The 16,230-nt window shown below is 38.9% G+C and overlaps 1 protein-coding gene across 1 annotated transcript; it reads right to left on the bottom strand.

Moving 5' to 3' along the window:
* Positions 1–2,545: 2,545 nt before the first annotated feature.
* On the bottom strand, positions 2,546–3,463 carry LOC107764028 (dof zinc finger protein DOF5.8-like). Its single transcript, XM_016582557.2, has one exon. It carries the CDS (start codon positions 3,314–3,316, stop codon positions 2,717–2,719), a length of 600 nt encoding a protein of 199 aa, XP_016438043.1. The 5' UTR covers positions 3,317–3,463; the 3' UTR covers positions 2,546–2,716.
* Between the last annotated feature and the right edge of the window lie 12,767 nt (positions 3,464–16,230).

Raw genomic sequence — 16,230 nt, 5'->3', positions numbered from 1 at the left:
ATGAAGGCTGCAAATTTGGGTGGCAAACAAAGACTAAACACCACACTACGTACGAGGGTGAAGTCAAGGATTCAGTAGCTAATGTTAGACCATTTGGTAACACATCCATTCCAAGACGTCATGAATCATTAGTCATTCGTAACTGAAATCTATATCCAGCTTTTGTCATCGACACGGTCCAAAGGATAAGAATAATATTTATTTCATGTTTGGTTTGGGATATTAATTAATTCCGAGACAACGTTCACACTAAAATAATGAGATTAACTATCACATATAGAAGGTGGAATTAATACGGGGACATGAGAATTTAACACACCTTTATATGAAAAACTCCTATGGATAACATATATAAAAAATATTGAACTAAAATTGCTAAATAAATTCCCTAGCGTGGACCATATATGGGAGTTGTACATGATGGTTTGCGGGCCATTTGAAAAGATAGACTCTTGATCGAATTGCTTTGTTTTGGCAATTTTAGCTGATAATCATCATATCACATTCTCACAAATAGGTTGGTTTCCCCACCCCTCTACCTACTACCACATCAAGCTTCTACATAATTGAATGTGCTTCTCAATTTCCTGTTTGCAGTAAAAGAAGATTTGTTAATTTGAAAGATCGATTCAACCATTGGGATGGTAGATTCAGTTTTATCACTATACCAAAAAGGGGAGACAAAAAAGATAAATATAGAATATATCAATAAGGCAAAAGTTAGGGTCCTGTCTAGCCTTTCTAAGACATTGCATCAAGTATAGAACTCTTTAATGGAGTATTGAATTTGGGATCTCTAATGTCTTTTCCCGTAAACTATCCCCGTCATCTCGTTGATTCATTTTAAACACAAACAACAAGAAAAAAAACAAGGAAGAAATTAAAGCGGTCATGATTACAACTGTGTCCAAATCTAACCAAACCGAAAAGCCAAATCAAACCGATTAAAAAACCCGACTAGTTTTGGTTTGATTTGATTTGGTATTGAGTAAAAAATTCTGAACCAAACAAACATATAAATATATAATTTTTATATATACTTTTAAGATTTTATATAGAATTGTTTTTTAAAAATATCTAGAAATATTTAGGATTCTCTTGCGGGATTTAATATTTAATAGTATATGAAGTGCTCCATATTTATTAACCTTAAATAATGGGTTGTATGATCACTTTCTCGTCAAGTGTTACTGAAATGCATCAATCTCTTTGTTCTTCCATATTCATATCATATGTTAAGATCTATTAAATTCTTATATCTTTTTCGAAGGTGAAGTGATGTGATTATTATTATTTAGGTATCATATTTATTTTTATGTTTAATCACCAAATTCGGTTAATCTTGAAAGTGTATATCAATGAAAAATTATTGTCAGATGACTAAAAAAATAATTATTACTTATGTGTTACTAAGAAAATTCTTTCATAAGAATATTTTAATAGATAATATGTTTGTCAATTTTTTATATTTTTACTAATCATATATTTACTTATCAAAAATTTAACAAAGTAAGATTAAAATAATATTTAAGTAACAAAACCCCGAAAAACTCAACAAAATCGAACCAATCCAAACCGATATAGTTGGTTTGGTTTGGTTCTGATAAAAACCGAACCAACCCGGTTTGTGTACACCCCTAATTACAACATTTGTATCGATCCAACTATTTGAAATGAGAAATAAATATTGTGGGTATAACATGAAAGTTAATTACTCGAAACCTTCAAATGCTCTTCAAAGTTGCGATTGATGAATTTTTGACGAGGTAGTTACCAAGTTAAGGTGAAGGTACTGAAATTAAGAGATCTCATGTTTAATTTTTATTCCACTTTTACGTAGATATTTTCTCATAATTTGTAAGTGATAATGAGTGTTAATTTGGACCTGCTCTCGGAAAAGGAATTGGTTGTCCGAAAAAAAGTAACTTATCGTTCTACATATACAGATCTGGTATCGCATGAGTAGCGTATACTATTATTAGACAATAATCCATTTCGTAGTCGAAGGCAAGCATTGAAATAACGATAAAGTTGTCTCTATGTATCTATAGCATTAAAATAACGATAAAGTTGTCTCTATGTATCTATAGCATTATTTAAGGTTGTCACATTACATACTTACTGCACCTAATACGCTGTATGCATTTGCCTACATTATTGGAGCTAAGGGCAAATCTCGGTTATTGATACATCAAAAACTATCTTTCAAGATGACGTAGACAGCCTATCCTGATTCAGGAAACATCTCGCATTCATGCAGGTTCGGTAAAGAGCCGCATCCCAAGAGGGTGCATGTGGTATAAACAGCATACCCTAACGACTGATTTCAAAGCTCGAACACGTAACCTACGTGTCTAATGAAAACAACTTTACCTTCCGTCGGAACAACACATACATGAAGTCTCAAATCACACACAACTACGTACGTATTAATTAAGCATTACACAAACAAAGCTAGTTTATGGGCCTGACACCTAATTTCCAGAGGTAAAATATACTCATACTACTACTAATATGCAATCAGCAACAACACTTCGAAAAATTATGCAACGGAAAAAGGTTTTAAATTAATAAAACACTAAGCAAATACTAACATATAAGCTTATCTCAACTAATTCTGGATTGAGACATAATTGTTTATGCTAAGCAAAATATCAATGCCTTTTCTTAATTACTAATAGTGCATCAAGTTCTGATCATCTTTAGGCACTTCTAATTACTGAAAGCTTGAACCTGGAGCACTGTAAATAGCAAGATCATCAGTCCAATCATTACTACCATTCCAACAGCTAGAATCTTCACTATTCTGAACAGGGCACAAATATTCATCTGTATTGTTATTCTCACTTTGAGGTGCTGCATCTGAGCCCGAGACAAGGCCCGAATTGGACCCATTGGTATTCAAAGCTTCAAACAAATTCCCAATCTCCGGCCCGTTTGATGTCAAAAGCGAACTAAAAGGCCCGTGAATTGAACTATTCTGATCAAAAGCTGCAACATTAGGTATAGGAAAAGGCTCTGACTTTGGATGTGCTGCTGAAGACGACGTCGTTGAGGAGCGTTTACTACTTGAAGAAGTAGAAGAACGTTTAGTGTTTTTGCGAGAGGCGCCACCAACTGGAATGTTTCGTAAAGTACCTCCTTTAGTCCAATACCTTTTACACTTCTTACAAAAGTGACGTGGCTGAGAAAGGTTGTAATTGTTATAGTAACAGAATTTTGTGTTAATTGAGTCACATCTAGGACATTTCAAGATTTCTTGTTCTGGAAATTGAGGCTTGATCTCTGAATATATTGATGGGTTTTGCATATTCATTCTCTGTAAAACTAAAAAGATCCAATTTTTGGAATGAAAAAGCTGACTAATAAAAGGATATTAAAGAACCAATTAAGTTAAGGGAAATTTTGTTGTATTATTGAGAAACTAAAATTGTGGTTGTAGAGTGATTTTCATATGTGGGTTTGTCTGTTACTGAGAAGACAGAAAAAGTGTAACTGGGGTTATGAGATGTGGCGAAAAAGTGTAGAAACTAACTTCAGTTGCAAAATCTGATCCAGAAAGAAACAAGAAGAAATGAATAAATAAAGAAAAGAAGGAAGCAAGAAATTATATAGACGATAAGAAAGTGAGTAGAAGATATAGATTCTGAAGATCTGGACAGTTCTAACTTCTCACCAAATCAGTGACTTACTACAGATTGAAATCTGTTGAGGGAGTCCAGAAAATAAAATGGATGTCAGTTGAATGAATAATTTGAATAAACAAAGCAATTCCGCGTGAGAGTGACGACCAAATATCATGTACACACACAATGTTGAAATAGAAAGAGAGAGTAGTAGATATTTTCCCTTCTCTTTGCTTTGTTTAGGCTTATGGAAATTGGAATTGGGAGTACAGACTACAGAGTGTAATTGCAGTCTCTCCCAAAGTTGGATTTGGAGTAGATAAAGGACAAATTTCGCTTTATCCCTTCGCTATGAATTTTTTAATAATTTGTAATATGGAGAAAAAATCCCTTGGTCAAACTTTTGAGAATGTTATGATGTCAGATTGAACAAAATTATACTGAATTTAAGAGTTACAACAATAACATATACCTTTTAATCTTATAACCGAAATTTGGGAGGATAGTGCATACGTAAATTTTACTCCATTTTAAGAATGTAGAGAGTTTATTTTTAATAGATCATCGGCACAAGAAAAATTAACGAGGTAGCATCTTTAATTTTAGCACCATTGGAAAAAAAAATGAGACAAAAGGATGAAAATGCCTTATAAAGAAAACAAACGATTATTTCATTTGCAATTTTAGCAGACAAAGAAAGTTAATTAGAAGATAAGAATATAATTTCACCGTACAAATTATATTAAAAAGATATACTTATAAGTTATATGTTATTTGGAATTTGTTTTAGTTTCTTTTTATTTCAAGTCCCTTATTTTTCTTGAGAAGAATTGTAATTATTCTGTGCAATCATAAACAATTTTGTCATCCTCGTCCTTTTTTTGTTTATAGCTACAATTAAGAGATTCATCTCTCTACGTTGAAGACTACTTATTTTGTGTAATCGCCTATAGAATATTTTAGTATTTCGCCAAAATAGCATGGTTAGGGAGTTTATCTGCAAGGAAAAATTTGGAGGTACTTTGTGTTCAGGATTAAGTTTAAAGGAAAGTGAAATTTACTTGAAAATAAAATAACTCTAAGCAAAACTTTAGAATAATAACATTCTTCACTCTTGTCGAAGAGAAAATCAACAGCCAATCCGTCAACAGAATTAGCGTTATTAAATTCAAACAAAGAGACTAAAGTTCAATTCTTGTCATCAATATGTTTACTAACCTTATACAAGTGATCATTAGGCCTACTCTCTTTCCTTCTGTTATATTTTCATCTTTAAAGAAAAATAAGTACTCCAACTAAAAAATTTAAAGGATATTTGTTTTTACGGCAAAGGGTCAAATATACCCTTCTATTTTCGAAAATGGTCTAAGAATACCCTTCGTTATACTATTGAGTTATCTACACCCCTGCAGTCATACTTTGAGTTCAAATATACCTCTCATTTAAATGGAGGGACACGTGTCATCGTCATGTTGGTCAATTATAAATATCTTCTAATTAATTAAAAAGACTCATTAATCATATCCGAAAAGAAATTTTTTAAAGCAATTTTTTTTGTAAAAACTGGAAAAAACTGAAATTATTTTTACTAAAAACTGAAAAAAAAAGAAAATATTTTTTTTCCAGTTTTTACAAAAAAAACTGCTTTAGAAAAAACTGAAAAATATTTTCTAAAACAATATTTTTGAAAAAACTGAAAAATAAAAAGCTGAAAATCAATTTTCTAAAGCAATCTTTTTTGTAAAAACTGAAACTTTTTATACTAAAAACTGAAAAAAAAAAAAAATTTTTTGCAGCTTTTACAAAAAAAATGCTTTAAAAAAAGCTGAAAAATATTTTCTAAAATAATATTTTTGTAAAAATTAAAAAAAAAAAGACTAAAAAGCAAATTTCTAAAGCAGTGTTTTTGTAAAAACTGAAAAAATAAATATATTTTTTTTCAGTTTTTAGTTAAAAATATTTCAGTTTTTTTCAGTTTTTAATTGCTTTAGAAAATTACTTTTCAGTTTTTTTCTTCAGTTTTTACAAAAATATTGTTTTAGTAAATATTTTTCAGTTTTTTTAAAGCAGTTTTTTGTAAAAACTGGAAAAAAAATATTTTCGTTTTTTTCAGTTTTTAGTAAAAATGTTTTTTTTAGTTTTTTCCAGTTTTTACAAAAAAAAATTATTTTTCGGGTATGGATAATGAGTCTTTTTAATTAATTAGGAGATATTTAGATTTGACCAACAGGACGATGATACGTGTCCCTCCGTTTAAATGAGGGGTATATTTGAACCCAAAATATGACTGCAGAGGTATAGATAACCCAATAATATAATAATAGGTATTCTTAGACCATTTTCGAAAATAAATTGATATATTTAGCCCTTTGCCGTTGTCTTTATTACCAGGTTATGTCACTCTAACTTTTTCCTTTCTAACAGAAAGTATGACGAGTGGTGCTAACCTATTAAATTTCTGTTTATTCCTTTTGTTCTCCTATATAATAAATAATACAGATAAAGGGTCCTAGCCTCCATATTAACCTGTTTCTTATTACGCCCTTTTCCTCTGAGTTGTATATAATTTTAACCGAGCATAATAGTAGAGAACTCTTAAAAAGTAAATTATTTAGTCTAGAAGAAAATTGATCTGATTGGGTCACATAAATATTGTATACGGTCGAAATTGATTTCGACATTCGTACGACTGATCGAGAGGGGAACATAATACACCGAAGAAAGTCTTCATAATATCAAGATGGGATCCGAAGAAGGCACAAACGAGCTTCGAGTTTCAGGGACATGTCAAATACCGAGCTCGAAGACATTATCGAGCTCGGGTCCAAATCGAACTATGATGAGAAGCGATGGAATCGAGCTTAAGGGCCAAAAGCCAAGCAATACCGGCCTAATTCTGGGCCCCGAGTCAACATCGAGCTCAAACTCGCATCGAGCTCTAAAACTGAAAACCGACCAATACCGACCAATATTGAGTCCGATCAAGATCGAGCTCGTAGACAAGAGCCGTTACAACCGCACTAAGGGAAAGAATCTCAGCGGGAATTAAGGAAAAACTGATTTATCATGGGTTCCCCACTATGTATTTTTAATTATATCTAAAGTAGGATCCCTACACTATAAGAGGGATGACTATATTTCTGTAAAGGGGGAAATTTTGCATACATTGTAACTCAGATATCATACACTCCCATATTGAAGAATTATCCTTTTTTAGCTTCATAAGATTGATTCATCTTGCTTAATCCATAAATCATCATCTTTTCAACTTTGCTTATTTTTCATCCTTACAGTCAATATTCGATATTCTTATTTACTCTTACGATTTGTGTCAAGTTATACCACATACCCTTAGAACTACATACAAATTCAATTCTATCTATTTTTCGGGTAAATAGTTTGGCGCCCACCGTGGGGCTAAGGATGATAGTGATTATTTGATACGAATCTGCAAAAACACACCATCTTACGCTTGTTTTCGGAAGTATCTTTGATTTCGGATTAGCAACGACGAGTTCTCAATTAAATGTCCTTACATATCGACAACGAAGTTGGCATTCAAGGTGAGAACAACAACTTGACGCCTAGGGCTGGAATGCCACTTGTCGACGCCATTGGAGCTCGAGTCGAAGTACCATTAGACGTTAATTCGCATGTGGCCATTGAGGCAAACCTACGTTCTGAACCTGAAAATAGAATTCATGGTGGTACTCGATGTGCAGCTCGAGAAACCCATAACGTTGAGGAAAACGGAATCAGCTTGCGTATGATTTTTGAAATATTGCAAGCTCAACATGTAGCAATAGCTCAACTGCAGAGTCAAACCCGGATACCAAGCAGACCAGAGCCCAGTCCACTCCGAGAAATCACCCACAGAACGGAGCCAGCTAGAAGTAAGGTCAAATGAGCAAGAATCAGGGACTAATCCCGAAATTGCTAAGATACTCGAGGAACTCACAAAACGGATCGAAGCAAACAATAAAAAAGTGGAAACATATAACTCAAGGATCGATCAGATCCCGGGGGCACCACCAGTGTTGAAAGGGTTGGATTCCAAAAGATTCGTATAAAAGCCTTTTCCCCCGAGTGCAGCTACAAAATTGATCCCCAAAAAATTTCGCATGCTCGAGATTTCTAAATATAATGGGACGACCGACCCTAACGAACACGTCACCTCTTACACGTGTGCTATAAAGGGTAACGATTTAGAATATGATAAAATCGAATCTGTGCTGTTGAAAAACTTCGGAGAGATCCTTTCGAAGAGAGCAATGATTTGGTATCTCAACTTGCCACCAAATTCCATCGACTCATTCGCCATGTTAGCAGATTCTTTCATAAAGGCACACGCAGGGGCCATAAAGGTCGCAACGAAGAAATCAGATCTTTTTAAAGTAAGGCAAAGGGATAATGAAATGCTGAGAGAGTTCGTGTCCCGATTTCAAATAGAACGCATGGAATTGCCACCGGTCACAAATGATTGGGCCGTTCAGGCTTTTCACCCAAGGGTTGAACGAGCGGAGTTTGATAGCATCACGTCAATTAAAACAAAGTTTGATCGAGTATCCGGCCGTAAGCTGGGCAGATATGCACAATCAATATCAGTCGAAGATCAGGGTCGAGGACGATCAACTAAGAGCCCTCTCCGGTTCAGTACATCCAAACAGGTCGACACCTAAGAACCATAGGGACATCGACAGGGAACGAAGGTCGAACAGAGACCGATATCAACCATATACCGCAGATCGAAGGAACAATGGTTCAGGATGCAATTCCGCCCGGAACAATCGAAGAAGTAATCAAGGACAGAGTTCTCGGGGACTTATGAGCAAACGTGGTTTCGACAAGTATGCCAATCCCGTAGAGGCACCTCAGTTATCAGAATATAACTTTAGCATCGACGCATCGGGCATTGTATCGGCAATCGGAAGGATCAAAGATACTAGGTGGCCCAGACCCAAACAGACCGATCCTTCCCAAAGAAACCCAAATTTGATGTGCAAGTATCATGGCACACATGGTCATAAGACCGAGGATTGCAGACAATTAAGGGAGGAGGTGGCCCGTCTATTCAACGAGGGCCACCTTTGAGAGTTCCTCAGCGATCGAGCTAAGAATCATTTCGGAGAAAGGGACGCCAACAGGAAAAGTGAACAGGAGGACCCCCAATATGTCATTCATATGATCGTCGGTGGGGTCGACGTTCCACAGGAACCCATGTTCAAACACACTAAGGTATCAACCACTAGGGAAAAATGAACCCGAGACTATGTGCTCGAAGGCACTTTGTCATTCAACAACGAAGAAGCAGAATGCATTTCTCAGCCCCGCAACGACGCTCTGGTAATTTCTATCTTATTAAGTAAAGTTCAAGTTAAGCGTGTTTTAGTAAATCTAGGTAGTTCGGTGAATATCATCCGATCGAGGGTCGTGGAACAGCTCGGCCTACAGAATCAAATCGTACCCGCGGCTCGGGTTTTAAACGGCTTCAATATGGCCAGTGAAACAACTAAAGGGGAGATTATTCTACCGGTGAACATGGCTGGAACGATTCAAGACACCAAATTCCACGTAATCGAGGGTGACATGAGATACAATGCCCTGCTCGGAAGACCTTGGATCCACAATATGAGGGCAATCCCTTCGACCCTCTACCAAGTGATGAAATTCCCGACGTCGGACGGTGTAAAAATAGTATACGGGGAACAACACGCTGCAAAGGAAATATTTGTGGTCGACGAGGTAACACCGATATCGGCACTATCAACCTCGGAGAGGTAGAGCATCAAAGGAAAAGAGGAAGTCAAATAGCAATCACAACCATTAGCCTCGACCGAATCGAGAAAGCAGGAGATAGAAGAAGAAGAAGAGGACTTTCTGACCCCTCGAACTTTTATTGTTCCCAAAGATTCCGACGCTACCAAATCAACGGTCGAAGAGATCGAGTACCGGCCTAAGCGAAATATATACCTGGGAACGGGATTAACCCCCGAACTCAAGAAGAGGCTTATTCAATTCCTTATTGATAACATAGATTGTTTTCCTTGGTCCCATTTAGACATGACAGGGATCCCACAGGAGATAACGACGTCTCGATTGAGCCTGGACCCCGGGTTCAAACCGGTGAAGCAAAAGAGGAGACCCCAGTCCGAGATAAAGCACGCATTCATAAAGGATGAGGTAACTAAACTTCTCAAAATAGGGTCCATTCGGGAGGTGCAATATCCCGAATGGTTAGCCAATATAGTCGTAGTCCCTAAAAAAGGAAACAAACTTAGAATGTGTGTAGATTATAAGGATTTAAACAAGGCGTGCCCCAAAGATTCTTTTCCACTGCCTAACATCGATCGCATGATCGATGCCATGGCCGGCCATGAGATCCTTACTTTTCTTGATGCCTATTTCGGGTACAATCAAATCCAAATGACTCCGGAGGACTGAGAAAAGACTTCATTTATCACCAAGTATGGAACGTATTGTTATAATGTAATGCCCTTCGGGCTAAGAAATGCAAGAGCAACTGACCAATTCCTAGTAAATAAAATGTTCGAGGAACAAATAGGTAAATCAATGGAAGTTTATATTGATGACATGCTAGTTAAGTCCTTGCGCGCAGAGGATTATATAGCTCATTTGCAGGAAACGTATTAGATTTTAAGGAAATACAACATGAAGCTCAACCCCGAGAAATGTGCTTTCGGGGTCGGTTCGGACAAGTTCCTTGGCTTCATTATATCAAATCGGGGGATCGAGATCAACCCCAATAAAATCAAGGCCATCGAAGACACCACTATCGTAGACAATGTAAAAGCCGTACAGTGGCTAATCGGAAGGATAGCTGCCTTAGGCCGATTCATTTCGAAGTCGTCAGATCGAAGCTACCGATATTTCTCTCTACTCAAAAAGAAGAACGATTTCGCCTGGACCCCAGAATGCCAACAGGCATTAGAGGAATTGAAGCGATACCTATCGAGCCCACCGCTACTTCACACTCCAAAGGCAGATTAGAAACTTTACTTGTACTTGGCGGTATCGGAAAATAGCGCTAAGTGGTGTCCTAGTTCGAGAAGATCAAGGTACATAATTTCCCGTTTATTATGTAAGTCGAACCTTAGGGGAAACAGAAACTAGATATCCACACTTAGAGAAATTGGCATTTGCACTGATAAGCGCCTCTACAAAGTTAAGACCATACTTTCAATGTCACCCCATATGCGTACTATCCACTTACCCACTTCGTAATATTTTGCACAAGCCCGAACTATTAGGCCGATTGGCCAAATGGATCATCGAACTCAGTGGGTACGATATCAAATATCAACCCCGGATGGCCATCAAGTCTCAAATTTTAGCGGACTTCGTAGCCGATTTCACGCCAACCCTTGTACCCAAAGTTGAAAAGGAACTCTTGTTGAAATCAGGTACATCATCGGGGGTATGGACCCTTTTCACACACGGGGCTTCGAACGTGAAGGGGTCCGGGCTAGGCATCATTTTGAAGCCGCCCACTGGTAGCACTATTAGGCAATCTATCAAAACTACTAGGTTGACTAACAACGAGGCCAAGTATGAGGCCATGATTTCAGGTCTTGATCTAGCTAAAAGCTTGGGAGCAGAAGACATTGAAGCCAAGTGTGACTCTTTACTGGTGGTAAATCAAGTAAACAAAACCTTCGAAGTTCGAGAGGATAGAATGCAAAGGTATTTGGACAAACTACAGGTAACTTTGCACCGTTTTAAAGAATGGACTTTACAGCATGTACCTCGAGAAAAAAATAGTGACGCCGATGCACTTGCAAATTTGGGGTCATCAGTCGAGGAAGATGAGATCGGCTTGGGGACTGTCGTTCAACTCTCGAGATCCGTGATCGAGGAAGGTCAAGCCGAGATAAACTCTACAAGATTAACCTAGGATTGGAGGAATAAGTATATTGAATACTTGAAGAACGGAAAGCTCCCATCGGACCCTAAAAATTCGAGGGCCCTACGAACTAAAGCTGCTCGATTCAGATTGACTACATATGGGGCATTATACCGAAGGACATTCGATAGACCATTGGCAGTGTGTATAGGACCAGGAGACACTGACTACATCCTACGTGAGATTCACGAGGGTAATTGTGGAAATCATTCTGGTGCCGATTCATTAGTCCGAAAAATAATCAGAGCAGGATATTATTGGATCGATGTGGACAAAGATGCAAAGAAGTTTGTTCGAAAATGTGATAAATATCAAAGATTTGCACCGATGATCCATCAGCCCGGAGAGCAACTTCACTTAGTCCTATCCTCATGGCCATTCATGAAATGGGGAATGGATATCGTCGGCCCTCTGCCATCGGCCCCAGGTAAAGCTAAGTTCATTTTATTTATGACTGACTATTTCTCTAAATGGGTTGAAGCACAGGAGTTCGAGAAGGTAAGAGAGAAAAAGGTTATAGACTTCATCTGGGATCATATCGTATGTCGATTTGGGATATCCACCGAAATAGTGTGTGACAACGGAAAATAATTTATCGGCAGCAGAGTAACAAAATTTCTCGAAGACCACAAAATAAAAAGGATATTATCAACACCGTACCACCCCAGTAGGAACGGACAGGCCGAATCGACGAACAATACTATCATTCAAAACCTAAAGAAAAGGTTGAACGGTGCTAAGGGAAAATTGAGAGAAATTCTACTTGAAGTTCTTTGGGCATATCGAACAATATCAAAATCCAATACGGGGGAAACCCCGTTCTCCTTAGTATATGGTTCTGAAGCCTTGATTCCAGTCAAAGTCGGGGAACCCAGTGCCAGGTTTCGATATACAATAGAAGAGTCAAATCACGAGGCTATGAATACTAGCCTCGAATTATTGAATGAAAAACAAGAAGCCGCTCTCGTCCAATTAGCTGCCCAAAAGCCGCGGATCGAAAGAATCTATAATCAAAGAACCAATCTTCGCCATTTTAAAATCGGGGACTTAGTGCTAAGAAAAGTTACCCTCAGCACCCGAAATCCAAATGAAGGAAAATTGGGTCTAAATTGGGAAGGACCGTATCAGGTACTCGAAAACTTCGGTAAAGGATCCTACAAGATCGGTATCATAAACGGCAAACAACTACCAAGAAATTGGAATGTGTCGCACCTAAAATGATACTACTGCTAAGGTACGACCCTCCCATGTTTGTTTATATTTCGAAACTAACCCTTGCAGGAGTTCGATCAGGAATAAAGATGGATTATTCAACACGAAGACTTATGTCTGAAAGCATACGTTGCACTATTTTTCTCTTAGACCTGTTTTATCCCAAATGGGTTTTTCGGCAAGGTTTTTAATGAGGCAACCATTGAACGTGCTAACTTAGAACAATTCAACAGTATCCGAGGCCTCTTTACAATCAACCTCGAATACTGGGGGGCATTACCTTACCCTCAAATATATCAAGTTTGATTCAAGAAAGTTGCTTTATAACAACAGGGTTCCGATAGGAAAAATTGTAAGAGCCAAATGGTCAAAACGAACCATGCTCGTGTAGGTTGCTCGATCCCTGGTACAAAATATAAACACATGTATAATGACATGAAAAGAAGCTTCTTTGCCCATATCTCATGTCTCACAACCCATCCTCTATTTCATGATCTATTATGCAAACAGGCTTAAGGGCCGACCATTACCCAATAAATCGGGGACTATCTACGAAGCCCAAGGGCTACACCGACTCGAGTTCGAACAACCATTCTCAGTCGGGGACTATCTACTAAGCCTACGGGCTATATTACTTCGAGTTTGAATCAATCACTCGACTAATAATCCTACGAGCTACATCACTTCGAGTTCGTTCGAATCATTCACTCGACTACTAAGCCTACCGGCTATTTTTATTTCGAGTTAGAGCAAGCACTCACTCGACTATTACACCTACAGGCTATATTACTTCGAGTTCAAATCACTCACTCGACTAATAAGCCTACGGGCCATATCACTTCAAGTTCGAGCAAGCACTCACTTGACCATTAAGCCTACATGCTACATTACTTCGAGTTCGAATCACTCACTCGACTACTAAGCCTACGGGCTACTCTTATTTCGAGTTCGAGCAAAGCACTCACTCGACTATAAAGCCTACGGGCTACCCTACTTCGAGTTTGAGCAATCACTCACTCGATTATAAAGCCTATGGGCTACCTTACTTCGAGTTCGAATCACTCACTCGACTATTAAGCCTACGAGCTACAGCATTTTGAGTTCGAGCAATCACTCACTCGACTATTAAGCCTACAGGCAACAACATTTCGAGTTCGAGCAATCACTCACTCGACTACTATGCCTAAGGGCTAATCTTATTTTGAGTTCAAGCAATCACTCACTCGACCTCTAAGCCTACGGGCTACATTACTTCGACTTCGAATCACTCACTTGACTATTAAGCCTATGGGCCACATAATCCTGAGTCCAAGCAAATACACTTGATTATTAAGCCTAAGGGCTATTTTTAATTCAAGTTCGAGCAAACGCTCACTCGGTTATAAAGATTACAAGGTCCGACTTCGATCAAATTGCCTAAAGCCTCGAACTTATGAAAATCTTTGCATAAGGCATGAATGAAACAAAATCTTCACAAGGCAGAGAATAAAATAGAGGCAAGTCGAGAAAAGAAAAGATCTTTATATATATATATATATATATATACAAGAATGTTTACAACGTCCGAACAGGACCCTACACACAAAAGACCAAAATGGAAACTAAGGGCTAAGTTTCTTGGTTATCTCCGGGGGTGGTCTCTTCTCCATCGGGCTCCTCCCCACTCTCGGACCCACTCTTGCTCCCATCATCATCATCATCATCGGAAGCCAAGGCTTCAGCATCAGCTTCGAGCTCTTTAGCCCTTTTTATTTCTTCGGTGAGATCGAAACCTCGAGCATGGATCTCTTCGAGGGTCTCCCTCCGAGATCGGCATTTAGCAAGTTCATCAATCCAATATGCTCGAGTGATAGTGGTCTCAGCTGCCTCTCTTGCCTGTACCTGAGCAGCTTCAGCATCTGCCCGATAGACGACCACAAATGCATCTGCATTAGCCTTTGCTTTTTCGGCATCAGATTTGGCCTTAGCAAGTTCGGAGGCCAACCGAGCCTCGAGCTCCTCTATTTTCCTTGCTTGAACCGAGCTCTTCTTCTTTAGACCTCAAAGTTGACTTTCGTCCGATAATAATTGGGCCCGAATAGTTTCCTTTTCTGCAGCAAGGCAGTCCATGCCATCTTTCCATCCCATGGTCTCCGCCTTTATTATATCAACCTCCTCACGAAGCTGCCCGATTATCTCGAGCTTCTGTTGTAGCTGTGAGATCGAAATATTAGCCTCCGATCCTGAATCAAGCCCATGAGTTTTCAAGATTATCATTACCTGCTCAGTCAGGTCGGTCTGGTCTTGATGAGCCCTGGCCAACTCAGCTCGAAAACCCTTGATTTCTTCTTCCCTTTGCCCGGAAAGGAGTCTAAGGGCGTCCCTCTCCTCCGTGACCCATCAGAGGTCGGCCTCGAATCGATGCAGCTCAGCTCGAGACTGAGAACATACTTCTCAATGAACCGCTGCGGCCTACGAAGAAAGAAGAAAAGAAGTTAGAAAAGAATAACAAACATAAAAGTGATATCAACAAAGGGAATTAGGGCTTACCCGATTTAGATCTTGTTGCACTTCACAGAAAAGGCCTAACATATCACTAGGGCCAGCAACATCCTCGACACCAGTAAACAAATAACAGAAGGGGTCCTCCCCTTCATGAGACCGGTTTATCTCGAGGGCCCCCAAAGCTTGGGCTTCCCAAATCACCCCTTCGGAGAAAGCAGGGAGAGTGGGCGAGTCTCCGATTACTATTGCCCCAAACGACTCGCTTGGGGCATTCTCCTTGGTTCAGAGAGCCTCGGGATTGGCCCTTTCGGATATATCCCCAAGTTGTCGACTTCGGTGAGAGGCATCCTCAACCTCCATTAACTCGGGGACTTTTCCCGAATCCTTCTCCAATACCACCTCAGTTCAAGGCGGAGACGCACTAACCATCATCGATCCAGCTGCATTTGAGGCATCAATGGTTTTCTTCACTCGGGCCACCAATACAGACTCGTCATCTTCTTCTTCCTCATCTTCATCTCTTAGACGCCGAACTGATTCTTCGGTTAAAGGGATGATATCCTTCCTCGGCTTACGAGTCGTTCTCGTCTTCGGTTTTGGATCTTCGGAAGCAGAGACCCTTTTTCTCTTATTATCCTTCACCGGTTTTAGAACAAAGGCCGAAGCCTCTTCCTCATCGGACGGGGGCCTCAAAACCGCATCTTTGCCTAGGCCTACATATAAGAAAATTGATTAAGTATACGGAAAATGCTTCGTTCGAACTATCAAAGATACGAGAAAAAAGGCTTACCATGATTTTTGGCCTCCCATCGGCTCTCTGACAAATCACGCCATGAGCGCTCGGCATATGTAGAGGTCAAAACCAGGCCCCGTACACAGTTCTTAAGGTTAGGAACTGCACCGGGTATCCAAGAAACCGCTGCATCACAAAGGGAGATATCAGTGAGAAAGAGACGAAGGAATAAAATAATAAGAGATAACGACAGA

The sequence above is a fragment of the Nicotiana tabacum genome, chromosome 22, assembly GCF_000715075.1.
Source record: "Nicotiana tabacum cultivar K326 chromosome 22, ASM71507v2, whole genome shotgun sequence".
Classification (NCBI taxonomy): Eukaryota; Viridiplantae; Streptophyta; class Magnoliopsida; order Solanales; family Solanaceae; genus Nicotiana; species Nicotiana tabacum.
This window is presented reverse-complemented; position numbering and strand designations above follow the sequence as displayed.